This window comes from Chaetodon trifascialis, chromosome 11 (genome assembly GCF_039877785.1).
Source record: "Chaetodon trifascialis isolate fChaTrf1 chromosome 11, fChaTrf1.hap1, whole genome shotgun sequence".
Classification (NCBI taxonomy): domain Eukaryota; kingdom Metazoa; phylum Chordata; class Actinopteri; order Chaetodontiformes; family Chaetodontidae; genus Chaetodon; species Chaetodon trifascialis.
The window spans coordinates 23,409,151-23,431,671 of NC_092066.1; the positions used below are offsets into that span (position 1 = coordinate 23,409,151).

The 22,521-nt window shown below is 42.1% G+C and overlaps 1 protein-coding gene across 2 annotated transcripts; it reads right to left on the reverse strand.

Moving 5' to 3' along the window:
- Positions 1-1,257: 1,257 nt before the first annotated feature.
- LOC139338410 (polypyrimidine tract-binding protein 2-like) lies at positions 1,258-22,110 on the reverse strand. 2 transcript variants are annotated; one of them, XM_070973378.1, is made up of 17 exons: positions 21,963-22,110; positions 20,623-20,644; positions 20,141-20,192; positions 18,977-19,140; positions 18,356-18,427; positions 18,177-18,248; positions 17,904-18,062; positions 17,470-17,580; positions 16,807-16,975; positions 12,696-12,773; positions 11,314-11,426; positions 7,584-7,617; positions 5,216-5,308; positions 4,406-4,522; positions 3,854-3,953; positions 3,655-3,732; positions 1,258-3,412 (listed from the first exon to the last, which is right to left on the reverse strand). In XM_070973378.1, the coding sequence occupies exons 1-17, from the start codon at positions 21,968-21,970 to the stop codon at positions 3,283-3,285; spliced, it is 1,572 nt and encodes a 523-aa protein (XP_070829479.1). In that variant the 5' UTR covers positions 21,971-22,110; the 3' UTR covers positions 1,258-3,282. The 2 variants fall into 2 exon arrangements, with proteins under 2 accessions (XP_070829479.1, XP_070829480.1); XM_070973379.1 differs by lacking the exon at positions 12,696-12,773 and having other exon boundaries at positions 1,259-3,412.
- Positions 22,111-22,521: the final 411 nt, after the last annotated feature.

Below are 22,521 nucleotides of genomic sequence, written 5' to 3' on the forward strand. Positions count from 1 at the left end.
TCCTTTGTCTTCTCTTTTCTCTCATGCTCTCTGTCTTCCCCTTTTTAAGGACTCGCTGTGCCATAATAGGACCTTCATCACTCACCATTTGAAAAAAAAAAGAGAGAGCAGAGAGAGGAGAGCAAAGGTTTCACTTAGTGCTCATTCTCCACTTCACAGTGTCATCTTCAGGAGAAAGCAGCACTGCAAAGCTCTGCTTAATGGATGTGATGGAAAAGGTTTGTGATGCAGAACTCGTGTGTCGGCTGCCTGACTTTATTCAAACCAGCATACTGGAAACTGAATCATCGTACAACATTAACACACTTAAGGCACACTGTAATGTACAGTAAGCTGCAGATCATCAGGAGTTCAGTTTTTGACAGGGGGGTTTGAGGCCTGTGTTTCAGACATCTGCCTGCATATTAAAAATTGGGGTTTCTTAACCTTCATGAACCCAGGGGTGGTTCACTCTTCCACACATTCGTCTGGATCTGGTGATCTTCAGACAGCGGACGTCTCCGCTGGGACAGCTGCAGGTTAAGTCCTGGCTCAAGGACACGTCAGTGGTGAGAATGAGGGAAAGGCAAGTGCTGTTCTTTCATTTCTCTGTCCAGATGCAGCCTACTGGTCTGAGGACGGAGCTTTCAACCTGTTGTTCACGAGCCTGCTGCTTTGGTCCCAGAGACACAGCTTTAGTCCTACAGCATGTCTCGCTGCAGGTCAACATTTCCTGTATGCTCTGGATATGTCTGGTCTGAGTGAAGACATACTGGAACTAGCTTCAGTGCTATTCTCATTGAAAGTCTATGTATGCTGATGGACATCACTGAAATGAATCATTTAAACTCTTAAAGATTTCTTTCATAATGTTTGATCCAAAGACGTACAGTCAGACACTGTGTGAATAAGCCACATCAGCACTTTCAAATGGTTTTCTCAGCGTCTCGCTACACGATAGATGAATTATGCCAGCAGAAATAAAACATGCTCAATGTATTCAGGCAGTAGGATGCCTTTAAGGATTTGTATGGTGATTTGCACCCTGCAGGTTCACAGTCTGTGGCTGGCTAATGCAGGAAGCTCTAGCTTTGTAGAGCAGATTTTTCTCATCCGTCTCAGACAGACCCCTTTGAACAGGGATGGACCTGTTGGCACAGGCAGGAGCGGCGCAGTCCAGCTGACAAACGAGCTGGAGATCCTGACCTCATGTCACACTAGACAGAACAGCTCAAAGAGGGAAAAGTGGAGGGAAAGAAGCGAGAGCAGAGAGACAGACCTGAGCAGAGTGAGAGATGTTTATTGACAGGTAAGATACAGATGAGAGCGGAGGCCTGAACCTAGTCCCAACACACACAAGCGCACACACACACACACACACACACACACAATTTAACTTGGGCTTGTTGGTAGAAAAGACATGTTTAATTTGGGGTAATCGGGAACTTTAGCACAAAAGAGTATGAACTCAAGTAGAAAATTTACAACAATCTCCTAACAGAAGAACAAAAAAAAGTGAGAACCCGACGAACGAAAAATAAAAACCCACTTTGGGGGTGGCCTCCGTTGAAACACTGACGCAGTTTTCTGTGCATCTCCCCTGATACGTAAACTCACACTTAAAACAAACACGAGGGCCGGGGAGATGAGCTTCACTTCAACTTCAAAATAATGAACAGGTTCTACAGGTTTACAGCACAGGGTCACCAACATCAGCAGGAAACAGTGTGTTCAGAAGACACACGAGATCAAATCAGACCACACGCTAAAGGCACATGTACTTTGGTCCCCAGACCAGAATCACATGTTGAAACCTTGTCTACCTGTGGATGTGTATGCATGCGTGTGTGCACCCACTCACAGCCTCGGTTTAGAAAACAGTGGGATGGGATCTGAGCAGGAACGTTACAGGTGGCTCTGTTCTTCACGGCAGGCTCCACCTCAGTGTCCTCAGCATCCTGACATGTCAGCAGTGAGTTCATGTCAATACGTTCCAGGTTATTTTGTAAGGAGCTCAACCAACACCGTGAGCCTCACATTACTTCTCCCATTTCCCAGAATGCCTTTAAACATGCCCGCGATGAACTTGCTGCTTTTAATTAAATCATGTACAAACAGCTTCAAAGTGATTGTTCAGCTGTGGGAGTAACAGCAAGAGAGTACGCCAGTTTAGAAGAGCTGCCTCTTGAAATTTAGAAACGGCACCACGCTGCACAACAAATAGTAGTTCTATCTCCTTTGAGGATTTCTGGCTTCCAGGTCCACAAACTTTAGTCATGTCTGGTCTTTAAACTACATTTAAAAGTGACTCTGTAGCGCAGTAAGTTTGTTAAAGCTACAAGCTTTTTAAGTGCAGGCTGCTAAATGCCCACGAAGTAACTTTGAGTGCTGGTAATGTCAAACTGCATTTTACATTGCAGATGAGAGAACGGCCTGAACCACACTTTGACCTTTAGTGACGACCACATCTACTCCTTTTGGCTAGAAAAGAGATGTCCTGTTTGATTGTGAGAGGACCGAAGCGCACACATTAGCAGGATGACATCTGCCAGAGTGAACACAGTTCAAAACACATCGTCCAATGACAGCAGCTGAAAAGGAAAGAGAGGTCACATGACTGCAGGAATCACAGACTCATTACACCTGGACAGAAAATCCAAGAGAAGGAGACGACAGTCAGACCGACAGGTGATGACCGGGCAGGGCAGGACGACACACGGCCACAGGTACCGATCAGTGACAGAACCAGCCCTCTCCACTGCCTTACAGAAGCAGTTTGTTTCGCTCTCCTCTGGTTGAGGGTTTCAAGTGTGTTTCACCTCTGACCAGCACCACCCACAGCTGTGTTTGGGTGTGGTCAGAAGTGTGCTCTGCTGCACCTGTAACCACACCCAACAGTGCTATCATCGCAGTGTACCGATTCACCCTTGAGTACACGTCTACATCACAAAAAGACACATTTGAGCTGGTGTTTAAGACGTCACATGGGTCAAAGCAGGAATCAGCAAACTGTCAAGTCCCTCCAGGCCAGGACTGGTCTATGTGCTGCTTCTACTGTCAACACAATGTGCTGTCTGGGTTTGGATTTCCTCACCATTTCAACTGAAGACCATATCAAATGATTTACTTTGAATTTCAAGCTTTGGACATTGAAGCACATCTCAGTGATAAAATATTGTACTACTTAATTTAAGGTTGGGGGATAGCTCAGAAGAGGTTAACAGAAAAAGTTGAAAAGAAGACAAACGGCCGTGACTTCCTCGCTCATCGCAGATATTAAGGTTTCAGGGTCAGGTGTGAGGGCTAGATGGTCGACTTTGAAAAGGAAACTTTCAGGTGGTGATTCCCTCCCATGTCGTAGTTATGGAGATCCATCAGAGCCTGGATGGCTTCCTCTACAGACGACATCTGGATCAGAGACATCTTACGGTCCCTGATGACGAAGGAGCAGAGACACACAGCTGAACATTACGGAACGGAAAGTTCAGATTTCTTGTCCGTCTGAATGGCTCTGTGTACTTCCTGGGTAGGTCAGCCCAGAGCTGAACAAGCCACTCATCTTTCATGCACAAAGTACAGAACATATTAATAGTGTGGTTTGTTAAAAGTAGGACATGAAGTGAGAAATGAAAGCATAGATAGACATCTGTAGTGTCATCAAGACGTGCTTCTTACTGGAAGAACTTGAAGGCCTTGACAGTTCCTCCACTGTTTGAAAACAGGAGGCGTAGATCGTCCTCTCCCACTCCATCCCTGGACATGCAAAGACAAACTATCATTGTAGCATGAAGCAGAAGTGATCGCTCCACCGATTCAACTATTTGCCGTCTAACACAAACAGAACTCATTGAGTAATGTGTCGTGGCCGTCCCACCGGATGTTGGAGAGGTGAAGAGTTGCAGACGGAGGAAAGATGTTCTGGAAGTTTTTAGATCCTGGCTTCTTAAAGCGATGCAGGGGTGAGCCAGAAAAATCTGCCCAACAACAAAAACAACAACAACAAAATATTGACATGACAATAAATGTAGGTGCAACTGATACTGACAGAGAGCTTCATGACATGGAGCAACTGAGCAGCTGTTCGTGATCGTTAGAGAACAATAACTTCCACATTCATATTAAGATGTTTTGGATATGGACTCCATGTTGTTCAGAGGCATTCTCAGATTTAAGGTCAATGCTGTGACTGAGGTCAAAAATGTATAAGATAAAGTCTACTGGGGCAAATGTTTTGCTTTGTTTCTGCACATTCTGAATGTTGCAGAATAAAGGCTTTATATTACTGGACTTCATCCGAGGCCTGTGAATGTCCAATCTGGCTGCTGACGACGTAAACTGCTGACTGAGCATCATCACAGCTCAATATTCAATAAGCAGATTCAAAGATAGGGAAAAGCTCCCTTCCAGGATGCAGATTACCCCTTACCTTTAGTTAGCAGTTGGTCATCCAGCCCTTCTCTGGGCAAAGCCACAGTTTGATGCTTAGACAGCGTCACCCTCATCACCTTACCGAACACCTTCTGACCATTCAAGTGGCTCATGGCTACAAGCAAGGAAAGAAAGAAAATATGGGCCAGTGATTCATCTAAAAGCCTGACAGCATTTCCACATTTGATACGAAAGCAGATCAGTTTGATACATGAATCATGTGAATCACAACAAAGCCATGAAGCCATGGTCAAAAATGCAGTGAGGAAGTGACTCATGCTACAGTATATATCGACAGGTAAACCTTAACATTAACATCTGAACCTGACTCTACACTTCAAATCTTTATGGTCCCACAAGAGGACATTCTTTTGGCAGCTTGAAAACACAAATATAATGGAACACTGAAAACACACGCAGACAATTGAAGACATTTAAAGTCCTATACTAGGTAGATAATGTAGAATAAAACTAATTGTGTATGTTAAACACGTGCTAAAATGTGGTGGACAGTGAATTCTACACACAGCAATGCGAGAATACACACTTATGTTCTATCTTTACTTCACAATATATTTAGGCTGTCAAAAAAGCTCGATAAGACGTGATGATGTATCCCATCACGATCACTTTAACATTTATTTCTGAACTCTCATTGGACAGCATGCTGTATTCCTTTCAAACTGTCGTATGTTTTGTACTTGAAAATGGACCAATCACTTCATATTTGAATAAAGACAGCGTGTCTTGATTCGTTGTATTTTGCAGTCTAACACTACTGAGGGATATCGTTCCCATACACACTCACCCAGCTGAGCCTGGTTGCCATCAGACAACTGTATCAGAGCACTGTCCTTCTTGTTGTAGAGGATCTTCACCCTCTGGACATCACCATAGACCCCTGAAGTTAGGGAAGAGAGAGAGAGAGAGAGAGAGAGAGAGAGAGAGAGAGAGAGAGAGAGAGAGAGAGAGAGAGAGAGACAGAGAGAGACAGAGAGAGACAGAGAGAGACAGACAGACAGAGAGAGAGGCAGACCGAGCAGGGTGGAGAAGAAGACGAGGAGGAGAACAGAACAGACAGAGCAGGAGAGATGGAGCCGACGAAGATAAAAGAAGGAGAGGTGTGAGGGATGGAAGGAATAAAGTTAGTGCTAGAAAGACAAATGAAAAGAAAAGATGGAATCTTCCCTTTTGACTTGCACTAGAAACTCAATCAACGCGTCTGTGTAACCGAGAGCTTTTATGTTGCGACTGTCAACCAGTGAGAAGAGTCAGACACCTCAGCTTTAGCACTGACATGCGCCTCAGCCCGCTGGGCGTCTGCCTCAGAGGGAGAATTCTACTGAACAACGTGTGCATGACAAATGAAATCCAGCTTGATGATGCTTGGCAGTGTAGGACACATTTTAGAAAACCTTTTAACAGACATGCACTAACCTAAGACACAAACATGTACAGTAAATGCAGAAAGAAGTCCTCAACAAAAAGTAAGGTCTTTTCAGATTTTTCTATTTCATTCTTTCTGAAAGATCTGCGTCTACCTGAGAGGAGCTAAAACTGGTGCAAGGACAAAACCAGAAATATTGCTGGGCTGGTTGACAGTCTTATGTGACCCTTCTGATGTGCCTAGTTTCAGTGTGTGAGTGGCAGATAATCCCAACTGCAAAGCTGTAGAATAACTAATCATACCAAATCTAGAGAAAAGGGAAAAAGAAAGGAAGAGATGCAGAGGCTTTAAGAGCGAGAGAGTCTTAGTGAGTACACCGCACAGTCATGATCAACTTAACCAATGCTGTGGTGAGAACATGAACGCTTCATTCATCCATGTGTCCCTGATAGAGTGGAGCTCCAACGGTCTAAAAACCATGAGCACACAGACTCTAGGTTGACATCTTCGTATGGCAAATATTGAGTGAATTAGTCCAAAACCTGTCCCAGAGTTTTAACTTGTCTTTGTGTTCCTTACAGAAATAAAACCTGCCAGCGTTTCATGTTTCCATGCTGCTTTTTGCCAATACAAACAAAGAGTGCAATGGGAATTAGAGGTTGGATTAGAGGTTTGTTAGCGTCACAGCTTCGCAAATCTGGTATTTTGTAAACTGGACAGTGGGTCAGTAGTGGGACACAACCCCACTCCCTTCATCTAGCAGACTGGTTCCTCGTCATTCTAGCTGTGCTGTCAGGGCTCTACTGAAGATCTAACCTTGATTAGTATCTGTTTCCTTAAAATCAGTCAAAACCAGAGTTTCACTGGCAGATCACTTTTATGCAGGTTAAGGTTAAGTCTGAAAACAATGGGCAGTGCCCATATGAACATTTTGAAACAGGTTCTGCTTGCTGTAGCCATTCCTCCTGTTCATGCTATCCATTCAAAGATCCCCTCCTATAACACTTCCTGACATCCTCCAAACTAACAAACATGACACATTTTGACAGTGTTTCCCTGTTGAGCTACAGAGAATTAGAACATAACAAGGACCTTTGTACTAAAAACAGAAGCTCTGGAGCATATGTGCTTGATCTGAACGAAGCTTTGTGTAAACTTGGAATATATTTTTGTACAAACTGAGGACTGTGGATTTTGTTCCCCATCAATTACACTGAAACACATTCTAGCCAGCATGAACAGAATGAATGAAGAGCAAGCAAAACCCATTTCAATGTTCATATAGACCTGACTATTGTTTTAAGGCAGACAGAAAAAAGATAAGCCAATCATTTAATGGCAGGAAGCGAACAATAAGTCAAATTAAGCAGCACTTTTTACTATGGAAGCACCCTGTCCACAAAAGCAGCTTCCAGTTATCAGTGGCTACAGCTGCCAGACATCCCAATGTGATAAAAGTCTGACTGATGACATTTACAAACTGTGGATCAGGTTTGTCTGCATGTGTTGACGCACACAGACAAAGGACGACACATGAATAATTCTGGTGTCTTTGTTCTCATCAGTAAAGAGATAAGCTGACCAATCAGACAGTCTCTCAGACTCACTATTCTTCCAATGTAGAGATGGAAGAAGATTTTAACTCTGGAGTGTACAATATGATAGAGGGAGGCTTGGAGATACAGAAAGATATAGAGGAATAGCGTGTCCACGACATCACTGAAGAAAGTGAACAAAATTGGATTAACAGAGAGAGATATACAGATAGAATAGTAGAGGTTGAACATACCGAAGAGGGTAAAGAGACTTTGAGGCGTGACCATCTTTAGAGAGAGAGACCGCAGAGCAGAGGACAGGAAGAGGAGGAGCAGAGGAGGAGGAAGAGGAGAGACGAAGGTAGAGATCAGACCGCCCAGCGTTGGACGAGGGGGGAGGTGGTGGTTTCCATGATGATGCGGGGTGCAGCAAAGATGAAAGGCATGGGGGGTTTAGGGAGGGGTCAAAACGGCAAACCCAAAGTCGGGTTAGACCGGATTAAGAAAAGCGAAGAGAGGAAAAAGGAGGTGAAAGAAATTTGGGACAAACGTAAATGGGAGGGGGGAGGGTTTTAAGAGGAGTGTACAACATTAAAGGATGTATGGCCAAATGGAGAGAAAATAAATGTGTGAAGGGGGGAGCAGAGGAGGGAAGGAAGGAGGCGGGGAAGGGAGAAAGGAGGAGAGGAGGACAAAAACCAAAGCAGAGGTCAGTAAACAGAGCATCAGTGGAACATCAACGGAGTCTGAATGATTGCTGGATTGATTCCAAACACACATGCACACGTACACGCACACACGCACACACGCCCTGCTGGATGCATTTATCAGTGAGGAAAAAAAAGGATGTGAGGGAGGTAGAAAATAATACACCAGGATGGCAAAATGAATAAAGCATGAAATAAATAAGTGAATGACAGAGTGAGTGGCAGGAGATATCAAACCAAAAGGGGGAAGTTCCATGAAGCAGACAGCCAATCAGATCACATGTAACTGGAAGCAACAGGTGCCACAGGACTACTGTCTATGACTGGCAAACTGAACTGACAAAGGCACATAGAAAAGGAGCTGCATACAAACAATGACACTTCAGTTTGACTACTTCCCTGCAAAAAGAGATTTTCACTGTTTTCAAAGTAGAAAATCCTCAAATACAATTTACAAAAGTGCTAAGAATGGAACACAAATCAATTTGCCATATTTCTTTTGACTGTGCAGGATGTCCAGCATCCCACATGAGACCTGCGTCATCTGGCCATCACCTCTGAATGGGACGCTCAGCACACTGCGCTAACAGTCCACTGCTGAGGCAAAGTTTCACTTTGTGGGATATAAATCTACACAAACTCTGCCATCAAACTTGAAAATCATCTGGACAGGCTACATTCTCAGTGATTCAGCACTTGTTCAATACAAGGAAATGAGGTTAGGGGATGAGGGTCTGCCACAGAGGCAGGTATTCAACTAACTGTCCATGATCACTGCACGCCACACATGAACGAAACTAATCAAAGCATTTTCTCTTGTCCAGCTCAACTGTAGGGCCCTATGATTTCTGTGCTGCAGGAACACAGACAGAATCCCTGAAGTTCAGAATAATAACAGAATCGACCGTAAACTGCAGATCGTCACAGAGAGAGAGAGAGACAGCAGAAATGCAACCACACCGACAAGATGTGAGTTCCCTGAACACTTGGTGTCTGTATACGTAGATTCTGTTGCAAAGAAAAGAAAAAGCTACGTGCATTTGTGATCAAGCATTGTAAACAAGGTGGAGCGCTGCCTGAACGTGAGAGAAGCCTCCGTCAGACCCACCTGCTCCAAGTGTTCCTGCTGTATGTGGAGGCTGTGAACACTGTGTTACGTCAAATCGTTCATTACATTTTGAACATTTTCTTATTAATTTGTTGGAATTTTATTCACCCACCGCACAATTAGTCACTCTTTCTGGTGACGACTTGTGCTTCAATTGAAAGACACAGAGAAATTAAAATGAAAGGACAGAACTTAAAAAATATAACAGAATCTGGAAAAAAAAAAAAAAAAAGGATTTCATAGGGCCCTACTTTGTGGCTCTGCTGGAAATACAGGACATGATATCACACAATCCATCAGCACTGGCACATGTTTCACCAGTATCAAATTTTAATTTAATCCTCTAATTTAGTAGACTGGGAGTAAATGGTAGCAAATGTTAGTCTCTGTAAGGGGTTTCTATTGCTACTCCACGTGGAAACATGGGTAAGAGTACCGCATGGAAATGACTGAAAGCTGACCACAGACATCTACCAATTTGAAGACAAAGTTGAGAAAGGAGAGAACAAGTAACTGAAAGACAATCCCCTGGATTAAACACTCACAACATGAAGAATGGCCACACCACACTCAGCCTCTACCTAGCCACAGACTGTCATGAGTGCACTCCCACACATGTGCAGGAGCTGCTGTTCTCAAGCTGATCGGTCATTAGCTGCTACCAGACAGCCACGATTCAGCTGTTGCACCAAGACTTTACCAGAAAGGGGGCACAAGTGTGAAAACTCCACTGTGCAGCAACAAAGACGACAGAGGGAGGGACTCCGAGATAGATGGAACACACGGAAACAGATAACAGATACTGTCGGTATAGAGATACAGATGTAAGAGTAGGTGCACAGTTACAATTAGAGAATAAACTGAAACTTGACAGAAGAAACAGAAATGTAACATAAAATTATAGAAGTATGTAGGTGTTCAGATTAGAGAAAACCACAAGGCTTCAAAAACAGAACATTTAAGATCTGATACATACATATACAGACACATGGTGCTCAAACAAAGGAGCTGAAAATATTTAAGACATTTCATTTTAGGACCTGTGACAGTCCATGAAGAACCCAAATCAATATGGAGATTCCGCACGCACGCACGCACGCACGCACGCACGCACGCACGCACGCACGCACGCACGCACGCACGCACGCACGCACGCACGCACGCACGCACGCACGCACGCACGCACGCACGCACGCACACACACACACACACACACACACACACACACACACACACACACACACACACACACACACACACACACACACACACACACACACACACACAAAACATATGTATGCATACACGCACACTCTTGTACTCTGTGTCTACATACTGACATGGCAGCATTCCCTAACCTTACTCAAACTAAATGCCTAACCCTAACTCCTATCTAATTCTAACCTGACCCTTAAAACAGCCCTTTGAAGTTTCTAAAAAAGTCCCTACTCTGTTGGTTTACAACATGTTTTGGTCCTCACTGTGTAGCAAGTACAAGTACACACACACCCCACACATGCACGCAAACAAACATTCACAAGGTCGCCATTCGCAAGTAAGCAATGTCAGAAAGAGCTGCTCAGCAAGTTCAGTCTGATACAGTTATTAACAGTGATGGCAGTCTCCTGAATCTGTCAGAGAAGGTTCTTTAAAACAAGATAAACTGACCATTAGGAAGCATTCTAGTGCTTTCCACACTCCAAAAAGGATGTATGAATACACTCTAAGGGGGAGTGACATGCAGCGATCGTCCTGTGTGGACTTTCTGGAACATGAACTCTGTCAAGCTTTCCTTCTTAGAAGAAGAGAGTTTACAGGTGAGTTTTCAGTGCGCAGCTAAGAAACAATGCCCATAACATGAACAACTAAGATATTTCAATACTTTTAAACGTTTACACACCTTATAGTTGGCGAGTATGTTTTATACTTTGACACTCAGTCAGCTGTGACTGTAATCCATTAGAACTGTCCTACACAGACTACATCTCGGTGGAAGATACATGATAAATCATACTGTGAAGTGGGCTAAGCACACATACAGCCACACACAGGGAATCACATGACTATCAACTCAAGAAAATCATTCAGCATCTGTTCAAAAGTTGAAATGAGTGACTTAAAGCAGAGACCGCAAAAACTCATTGACAGTTCCACTTGTGATTAGTGTACCTCTTCATTTAGGTTGGACGCCAACAGCACTCCTGACACCCCGGACCCAGACAGAGCAACACGACCAGCAGCTGCTGCTGCTGCTGCTGCAGCACTCAGTGGACTGATGGCTCCTGTTAGGAAAACACAAGACAATGAAAAGGTGAGAATCACATGTGCAGTACTTCAACAGATACAGGTTAAATCTTACAGACTTAACATGCTGAACATCAACTCTGAAAACGAACTATATTAACTTCTGTCAAGACGAACACTTCCTGTTCAATAGATTTAACAGATTCCAAATGACAGGAACAGTTTCAACAGAAATGCAATGCTACAGCATCAAGAAACATGCAGAGAAACTGGAATGAAGAAAAAACAAAAAGGATATCCAAATCAGAGATGGTGATATGCTTGATGCCATGGTGATATGCTACGTCATGTTAGGCTTGGTTAACCTTCAAGCTAATGAGCTAAAGCAATCTTTTTGTCATTATTTTGCAATAAATAAACAACATCAACATCACCTTGATCAAAACACACATTCCTATTTAAAGGTACGCTGAGAAAGCTGCACTCGCTGCAAAACAGAATTTCCCCAGGGAATAAATGTTCATCAAAGCTGCTTTAATTCCAGTAATGAACATTTGTTTGAGTATGAGCATGCTATTTACAAATTGGGTTAAACGACTCAAATAACTCATTGCTGTCCATCCCAACTATGTACTTAGTGTAAGTGGGGATTATGCACTCTCCCATTGAATGCAATTAAAAGCCAAATGACTGAGTGTAAATGTACGACAGCATGGTGGCTCAGTGCTTAGCACTGTCCCCTCACAGCTGGAAGAGTTTTCCCAATATTCAAGTCTCAGAGGTAAATTCAACTCTGTGCATGATCTGTTACTGCATATGGAAAACATCACACAACAACGTCTGTGACACAGCTATTTATGATCATGACTGCAATAAAGTTAAACTGAACTCTTTTGTGCCAATATTGAAAGAAAGTGAACTGACTCTCCATCTGCAAAGGCCTTTTTCCACTAAAATCTGGAAGCTGGTGACGTGGTAACTAGCTGAGGAACCTTTAGTTTAATGTAAGGCTCTGCTAAAACAGTACTGTGTAACAGTTACAGAAGCTAACTGTCAACTGGCCAATAAAAAAATTCTTTACATTCTAATCACTGAAATAAAGTAAACATCTGACAACTGATCAACAAATCAAAAAATGCTGTAGTATCAACCAACCATTAATGCCACACAGGCAAAACCTATTTTAAGCCCTGGCACAATCAGACAGCCAGAGGACATGACAAGAGACAGGACAGCAGCGGGACAGAAAACAGCAGACAGAGTGATGGAAAAACAGAATAAAGAGTTCAAAAAGAAAGGATAGGTACCTCCACCCTGCGAGAGGGACAGAGAAGATGAGTAACCTCCTCCACTAGAGTAGGAAGCTAGCGCTCCAGATGGGGTACCTACAAGACAATGACAACTAGATTTAGACCAAAAAACACTCATCTAACCTCACACCATGAGTGCAATTAACACAAGACACCAAACAGCCTAAAGCCAGTAAAATACTTACACTGTAACAGCATTATACTAGAGTGAGTAAACATTATCAGTAAGCCAAACATATATCTAAAATTACACATGTACAGTATGAACCTGGTTTTAGAGCCTACAGGGACCAGAAAGTAACTGGAAGTCAGTTCAATCAGTTATCTGGAACCGATGACTTAAACTAAGTTATGACAGCATACTAATATATCAACAAACAAATACAAAGATGGGACTTAACATGGAATATTCCAGTTAATTTCTTATCACAAATACTGCATTTTGAGAAGTCACCATTACTTCATACATGTAGCCAGATCTTTAACAGTTTCTGTGTCGCTGAGTGGAGCTCTTCACTTCAACTTCACTGAGCTGGGCAGAGCTACAACCAAAGAGGGACTGTCCAGTTGTAAGTGAAAGCCATATCAGGGTCATGTGATCATATTATGAGTAACAGACAGCCCCTCTAGAGTTGAACTACATTGAAGTAAATTAACATATGAGTTTGTATAATTCACGTAGAAGTCACATGTACATGCAAGGTGATTCTGGCGTAGCTATTGTGAATGAAAGAGTAGAAATGTATTCTTCCAGTCAGTCTGCTCGTTGCACAATATGTCCTTCACCAGACTCTGAAAACATTGTTCTGTTTGCACTGCAGCAACAGTGCTCTTATTTATTTGTCTAGTGTATATATTCTTTGGTCCTATTAGGAAGGACCCAATGTCACTGAACATAAAATTCAACGGGACACTGGTAGAAGCTGTAAATACTGTCTGTAGCTGTATCCTCTGTTTACTAGAACTGCACTTATTCAAGATTGATAAAATATTCAAATTAAAGATCTGACATTTACAGTAATTTTGCCTGAGCTCAATTAAAATAAATAAATAAATGCCAGTGCTAGTACAAGCATTCAAAAATAGAGCTTGAGGTTGATCAAATAGTCATGACACTGACAACACTGAAAGCTTTTGATAATTTTGAACCATTATCGCAGCCATACTAATTAACACCAGCAGGCTCATGACATCAAAACACATCCACCTGAGCCGACGCATGTCACTGCAGGAAGGACGCACATTCCTCAGGAGGGAGCTTAAAAAAGGCTCATGTCTCATATCCAACTTCAAACTGAATCATGCACAGTATTTGTTTCTCATCCACTGCACCAATGGGATTTCTTTGTGCATCACAGCGTATCAGCATTAGTATTTAAATAACTAAATACAATTCATTATGGATTAGATTAACATCACTTCACAGTAAGATTCTGGAAACACTGACAATAAGCAGAAACAGGAATAATACTGCTGCTGGGTCAAAGTGGCACAAATTGCCGTCATAATGTTAACTAGGATGGACCTACCTTACAGAAAGAAAAGAAATGGATTTCTTTATCAAATAAAGTGTATCATGGTTAGTGTGTGCTTTGACAGATCCACAATCACACCCGGATGAAAAAAACTGTAACAGAGATGTTGGTGGCTGGAAGAGATGGAAGATATAAATGAAAGGGTGAATGGAGGAGTCGCTCTCTTTGCCTTTGCCTCCACAACCAGTTAAGCACCTTGTTCTAAATTGTTATTTCTCTTATATAAAAAAACCTGTGCACCTTATTGTCAGTGAGCAGTTCATTGAGGTGCACACCCGCTGCTAACTTCCTGCTTACTGATCCAGTTACTGACCGGACGTATGTTAGATGTTCATCTCTCAAAGGCTAGTATGAACAGGGGAATGGTTACAGAAAGCAAACTGTCTCAATGTAGTGTAAATACCGCAAATGAACAATCTTATTCATGTGAACCTTGAATCTTTTAAGCATAAATGCTCTGAATGTGTAAAATGGCACACAAAGGAACAATCTGAATTTATTTGTTGAGAATCTTTGTATGATCACAGAAAATATGGTTACACAATGTGTATACTGGTTTTCACATTCAGAATGCTAAATAAACCACGGCGACCAAATGCTCTCACACAGCATCAGATGCTACCATGTGCACCACACTGAAAACCTGCTTCCAATTGGTGTGTTGGCCATAGTCCTGCTCAGTCTTAGCTGTTCTGGCTGATGCTTCACCAAAGAAGGCCCCCCTGAGACAGACCGCGCTTAAGAGAAATCAGTCGACAATAATGGAGAGATGGAAGTGATGAGCTCTTTGACAAAGCAGTCCCTCTCCATGAGCCCTGCAGTACTGACTCGCATAGGTCTGTCACCACGGATACTGACGGAGGCTTTACTCACGCAGCTGATGTTATGACTTTTGCTGTTTCTAGGATTGCCCCCTAAACATCGATGATTCGAGTCATCAGCTGACCTTGACCCATATGTTGTCCGCTGAATCACTGCACTGTTTTTAGCTGCGTCATTGTTCACAGAGCAGGAGGAAGAGCAGGGCAGGCTGCAAACATTACAGACTCTCAAAATGACCAACCACAACACTGACTATGATGGAAGTAGAGAAGGGAGATGGAAACTGAGGGTGACTTGCATCTGCTGGCAACTCCAGCGCTAACAGGCTGGATTGTGATGTGGAGCAATCATTTTACTACAATTGGCTGTGTTTTGTCTCTACTGAACTTTACTATCATCTAGGTGTGCCATCTATTCCACTAAGGCCAAATGTCCAATCTCATAATGTTAATAAAAGTGAAAAATAATTTGTGTATGCACCCCGTAATTCAGATCTGCTCCAAATGTAAAGGGTCCTTCTTTGGCTCAGGCTACACCTGTCCACAGACTGACATGATAACTTTCCATTATCCTGACGATAAACAGACAAACAAATGAAAGCAAAAACATAACTGAATTGATTTAAGGTAAGGCAGCTCACACAGTTACTGTGTATTTCTGGCTGTTAATGAATATAAACGCATTTGTCAGGCTCTATGATCAGTGCACTGGTGATCAGTTTGTTGTGCATTGAGACTTTTAGTGTGCACACTGGTCGCTGATAGAGGTGACAGCACGCATCACGGTGCTGTGCTTCAAAAGTTTTAGAGGGAAAAATAATCATAGACATGTGTGGCTGATAAATAATACTTTTTAAATCCTGCATTGACACAGATTATGTGCATAGCTTTGCCTGTATACAGTGCGATTACACCTAATGAGAGGCTTGGCACTAATACAACATAGCCGCCAAATATTTAAGATCTGGTATATTTTGATGGTGAACAGCAGGATTTACATACAAGCATTCATACAGACAGGGACTTCTGTGTTCTTGACATTACCTTAAGATTTTCATACAGAATGTTTGTGAGGGGGGCACCCTTGTGTTTTTGACCTGTGTGGCCCATTGATGAAGTCTGTATTGCGGTTTGCTGTTATTAGTGTTCGTCGCTGTTGTTTCTCACTGTACCATTGCACATCGATGTTTATTTAAGTACGGCTTGTTTTGGAAATCCCAGTACAAGTGGCACATACAAACTGACCACTAAACAGGAATTTTACTGCTTTGCACCAATTGCTTTACTTTGAATTCTGAAACGTCCCTGTAGAAGCTGTCGTGATGCTTTAGAACCCTCCTCAATTGTTCGTAAACAGGATGTGCATGTTTTTTTCCTCCATTATTCCACACCACCACTCACTGTTCCTCTTACTCTCCCTGTTCACTGATTTGGGATGACACTTAATACGCTGAACCTTTCATACAAATGCACAAACAGAGGTGGAGTGGACAGGGTGATGTATTGGTCAGAATGATGGAGAGCCATAGAGGTGTGTCTTTCCCAAGAGAACCGTCTTTGGCTTCACATTTACTGCCTTGGGTTTGCCCATGACAGACGTATGACTGAGCAGCACTACTGGCACAAGAAAGACCAAGAGACGGGTTTGCATTCAGTGCATGAAAGGGGCCACAGGTGTGACAGTAAAGTATAATGGATACGACAGAAGAAGATATGAATGGATGTGATGGATGAAGGCCGAGGTGGATTTACCCAGTAAAGAATGATCCTTGCTGGCTGACTCCCCATCTCCAGTAGGAAGGTCTGGTCTGGTGTAATCTCGACTCTTATCATTGTTGTATTTGACGTTGAGGTTAACCAGTTTACTGAAGTCTATCCGCAGAGTACAGCATGAATTATAGATGTTCTGTCCATCCAAAGACTGGAGTAGAGGAAGTGAACCAGAGAGAAAGACTCATTATAGTGTTTCGACATATTTACATTTAACTTGTTTTATGCCAGGATTTTTGTTGCCAATACTGATATTGATACTTAAGAGTTTAAGAAAGTCTCACAACCATGTATCAGCTGATACTGCAGTAATAATCTTTTTGGACATGAACAAACTTGATACAGATCCCCTTTTTGAGATACTAACTAATCAGGACATACTACAATTATGAATCGGTCAGGCGATATATCAGTCTAGCTCTACAGCTAAGAATGTTAAAAGGCCTGAAAGTGAGGTATCTAATCTGAATGTTGGGCACAAACAGGCAGAATGACAAAGGAGACCTCTGTGAAGTCACTGAGATTAAACATAAAATGTAAAGAATTTCTCATAAAGCAGGTTATTGTTCTACCAATAAATAAAACCAAAAATTTTCGACTGGTTGCTGGTTATCAGCTATAATTTTCATATGTGTGTGATCCTACCAGTTTAGCTTGCTGTGCATTGACCGGGTCGCTGAACTGCAGAAGGGCCTGAAACTGGTTGTTCTTGGTGAAGGTTATAATCTTCATCACTGTCCCAAACTTACTGAAAATCTGGAAGAATCACAGAATTCACAGAGAATACCAGAAACATGATTGGACAACCAAACCTCATTTATGACATTGCAGCTTAAACTATGCTGACATACAATCATTATCACAATTAGAGGTCAACAAAATGTGAGAGGGTGGCAGTGATCATCGTTGAAATGTTGATTTCTCATCTTATCCTCTCCAAAGATGCTCTTTTTTGCCTTATAGATGCTGTTCTTTATAAAGAGAAGAAGGTCCAAACACATGGAAAAATGTAAAACTTGACTATGGGGCTGCGCATGTCAGTCTCAATGGTGGATATAAACAATGTGTTCATGTTTCACCTGTTGGAGAACATCCAGAGTCACGGGATAAAACATGTTGTCAATGATAATTCGCAGGACAGGGCTGGGGGGTGGAGCTAGGTCCAAAACTCCAGGGTCAGAGGATGGAGAGCTTCCATCCTGAACTGCTGACACTGCCTGCAACACTGCCTGGGCCCTCTGGGTGGGCAGAAGAAACAATACATACATCATCACTGGGCAGGGCATCAGTCCAACCATGGTTCGTTGCAGAATAGTGTTTGGTGTTCAAATACAGTATACCTGAGCATATACCTGGTTCAGAGCCGAGTCTGTTTTCAGTTCCTTATGGTTGGAGTACTGGATGAAGACAGGAGTGTTCCTGACCTTCAGAAAATAAGATCCATATAACAAAGTTCAATCAGTTGCCCTTACAACAAGAACAGAACTTACTAATAATGTGTAACTTGAAGGGACACTGATGTATTTCAGACCTGTGGTGTGACAGCTGTGTAGTAGTTCACCATAGTAATGGCTGCTTCCTCTGTGCCCAACTCCAGAAACGCCTGGAAGCACACAGTAACACTGAGATTTAGCAGGACAGCAAATCACCTCCAGGACAATGACTGTGTTTACATGCACAAAATAATAAGGTTTTTTCCCTCTTTCCAACAAGACAGTGTTTGTACAAAGCTGTTTACATGGCTCATGAAAATGAATATTCCACTAATATTCCCATGTGCATGCAGCCATGCAGACTCTGCTTAACAAACACAACCTCCCTCTTTCAGTTGTTCAACCGCCTTCTTGAAAAGGTCAGCGTTGCGATATTACACATATCCATAAACCTGCTGATTTCCATTTCTTTCATAATGTTTGAAAGTAGGTGTGTTTTTCCTTCTCAGCAGAAATGTGGGCTTTTCTTTTGTGCATGCATCTCTAACCCAGCCTTGCAAACTGTCAGCAAGGGAATATGCTGTTTACATGACTCGTATCAAATTCAGAATACTGTCATATTCGGAATAATAGTGGGATGCTGCGTAGTCACTGTGCTTTTCATGTTTCATCCTCATCCCAAAATATTGGCTGATGGTGTACAGTTCTGTTTGTTTTACCTGGTTTTTGCCCTTCAGCATCAGTATATTGGTGACCTTTCCAAAGGGCAGCCCCAGAGCAATGACTTCTGTCTCTGACACTTCGTTGGGAAGTTTCCTGATGTGGAGAACTCTGGAGGGAGGGGATTCGTCCAGACGCTGTTTTTTACTGTCACTGCCGTTTGCTGAACACAGCACACACACACGGACAAATAAAAATTAATAAGTCATCATATGACACCACAACTCCAGATCGAAGCTGAAGCATATTTCGAAAGAACAAGATAAAATAAAACACAAGTGCAAATTCTAAAATAAACAGTGACTAAGCTTCATCTAGTTGCTTCAGTTTCAGGTCCTGCTATTGCTCATGCTGGCTCAGTGTCACACTGAGAGCCACTGTTAATGTTAGTAACACCTGTGCTTTTCTTGCTGTGACCTGTCAAAACAGCTGCTGTGAAAATTGCCTTTTGGTGGATTAATCTATCATTGGGTCAATAGAAAAATAACCTGAAAATATGGGCAATTTGTAGGTTCAAGCCGTTTGGTACACAACAGAGGGAAGCAGCACAACTGGTCAAAATTAAAGCAGCGAGCAGCAACAAGCATGTTTCAGGCCTCACAATGGTGAGAAAAGTGCCTTCAGTGACTTAAATTCTATCGAAACAAGGTGTAAGACTGCGCACAACTTAAATTGGTGAAATTCTGTCCACTGGGTTTTTTGGGATTCATGGTGCCCCCTTTGGGTTGGCCTCAAAATGCTCTGGTAGGCCTACTCCAGAGCATGGCCAATTTCCTGCTCAGCTGCATCCCTCTGCACGTTGATGGTGGCTCTGTTTTTACAAAGTTTTTACCAATCTTGCTAATTTATTAAAGAAATGCATATCTTTGTCCCATGGTGTCATACACTTGTTTATTTTATTCACATTAAATATCCAATATGTTCACAATAGGTTTCTAACCCATAGTAACTTACATGATTCTAGCATTTTACAGGTTTCTGATCATGTGTGCAGGTATGTATTCACTGCCAGCCTCTGACATGTCTCAACCCATCTGAGCTCAGGTACCACAATCAGACCTTTGCTTCATGACCACTTCCCTATGCACTAAAAACGTGGATTCCAGCCTTAAATGATGGTGGGTTGTGTTTGCTGATCCAATCCTAGTTAACACTGAACATACCGGTCATGGAGTTGGGGCTGCTACCGTACATGTTGAGCTCATCTGAGCCTCTCTGGAAAATCAAGGAAAAAAAAGGAAAAGAAATTAAACTTTCATTTTCATCCCAACTTCTGACAAATTTTAAAAACATTACCATTATAGTGAGTGAGTGATGAAAATACTGAAAAACAGTGATGAAATACTACTACAAAAAGTACGTCAAACATTATACTGCATAACCTCTGTTTGCAATGCTAGAAAATTTCCAGATATCTTGCTCATTGTAACATTCAGCAGCAAAGGATAAAATTACAAATATATAAATCACAAATTACTTTAATGGCTTGACTTTTCGCTTAATGAAACTACACCCTCTGTCATTTATATATATCCAACAAAATTCAACCACATGTTATCTTATTGTCATTTGGGTACAATATCATGTAGATTTGATAAATGCAAGTGTGTTTAGGTAAAAACAGTAAAACATAAAGAGTGCTTGCCTTCACACCAACCGCAACATCACTGCCAATGGACACAATGCAGGGAGATGAAAAACAAAAGAAAAACAGAGAAGGTAATGTTACATAATATTCTCAAGGAAATACAGTTATTTTCCATCTTACGTTGTGCACTCTCTTTATAAAAGACCGTGGCTTGTGTTTTTTAACCTTCACAGCACCACAACAGGGTGTTTTCTTTCCAGGGCAGCGTCAGGCTGTGTCTGCCACAGATAATACCAACAGTAAGGTTAAACCCTTGGGAAGATGTTCTGGGGTAGGCTGAAACAGGCTTATTTCAGTTAATCAAGCCTGGTGGTGAATCTGTGTCTGTCAGGAAACTGGGAGACTCTGTTATGCTTGTTTGCCTCAGAGGTTGATTGGTAGAGTGGGCAGACCTTTGCTGCTTCCATTCTCATTCTCACCCTCATTTATTCATATCTGATCTTTTATGCACACCACTTTGTCCAAGGAACATCAAGGACAACCAAAACCATTATGACTGTACCCAAAATCAAACTGGAGAACTAAATAATGCACAATTACTTCTTAGATATTCGAGACCTTGCCAGCAAATATAAGATTTTTTTTTTTTACTGACATATAAATGCCTTTTTTACGTCATTTTGTTATTCTCTAACGTCACATGTGCGATCACTCGATGGTGCACCTGCTCAAATTAAGTCACCTGTTCTCATAATGGAGTAGCTGACGTTTTATACAACAACGATAAGCCGGCGGAGGTAGCGTGTAGCTTCAAACAAAGGACCCTTAGAAAATGACAGATGCGCGTAACATATCGGCGATTACATGCTTCATTAACAAGAAATAGGCTGGTTTTATACACTAGCGTTAATAATAACCCGCAACAACTGTCGCCATTCATCAAACAAACAAGCATTCAACGGATACATTTCACTCTAACCGGTGGCGACATTAATGTAGCTAACGTTTAGCCTTACGTTCATCTTACGCATGACAGAAGTTGATATATACTGAACTGAATAACGACCTTTCGCCAACTTACTTCACAATTATCACATTGCCGAAGATAGAGGACCCACATGAGACGTAAAATATGTTCAAGTCATGTTCTCCCATAAATGTGCGTTTCCCCACAAGCAAGACCACATTAAACTATCACCTTTTGGACTGGGGCTTGGTGTTGTTAGCTAGCTAACGTTATGTTGTTCGCAATATACAGTCATGTTTAAAGGTTCCTCCTGAGCTAACAGTTAGCATATCTTAAATTGAGCACAGGGAACGATACCTTAAACCTGTGTCATATGCACAGCTGTCGGAAGTGCAGCCAAAAGCTGCAGTTGTAATATAAACAAATTTACCCGTCCATTGCAGCTCTTTGTCCTCTTCTGTCTGTTGATATTTCAGCACACTTCGAGCGTGGAGCAAAATGGGCGTTCTTCTTCTTCTTCTTCTTCTTCGTCTTCTTCTTCTTCTTCTTCCTGCTCTTCTTCTTCTACTACTACTACTTATGTATCTTCTTCTATTAATAGCTATTGGCTACCAACAGTAATGCTAGGTATAGTACCGCCACCTTCTGCTTAGGAGGGTACCTCAGCGAGTGACTGGCTTGCTAATAATGAGACAAAATAGTGTGAGTGACATTTGGTAAATTGCGCTCATAGCAAAATGTTGTCTTCAGCTCCTACATGTGCTCACATATACTGAACTCTTTCAAGTTGCAGTTGCACAGTTTTATTTGTGTAAATTGGACTTCCTCTCTCCTCTGCCTTCTTTCCCACATGTAACATGGTCAACAAATACCTTAGCAATTCTTGTTTGTGTGTAGTGAGGTGTGTCTGTGCTCATATTTCTTAGGATTACATCAAAATCAGTTTCTTTACGTCTTTACAGACTTTACATGCACAATCACCTATTTAT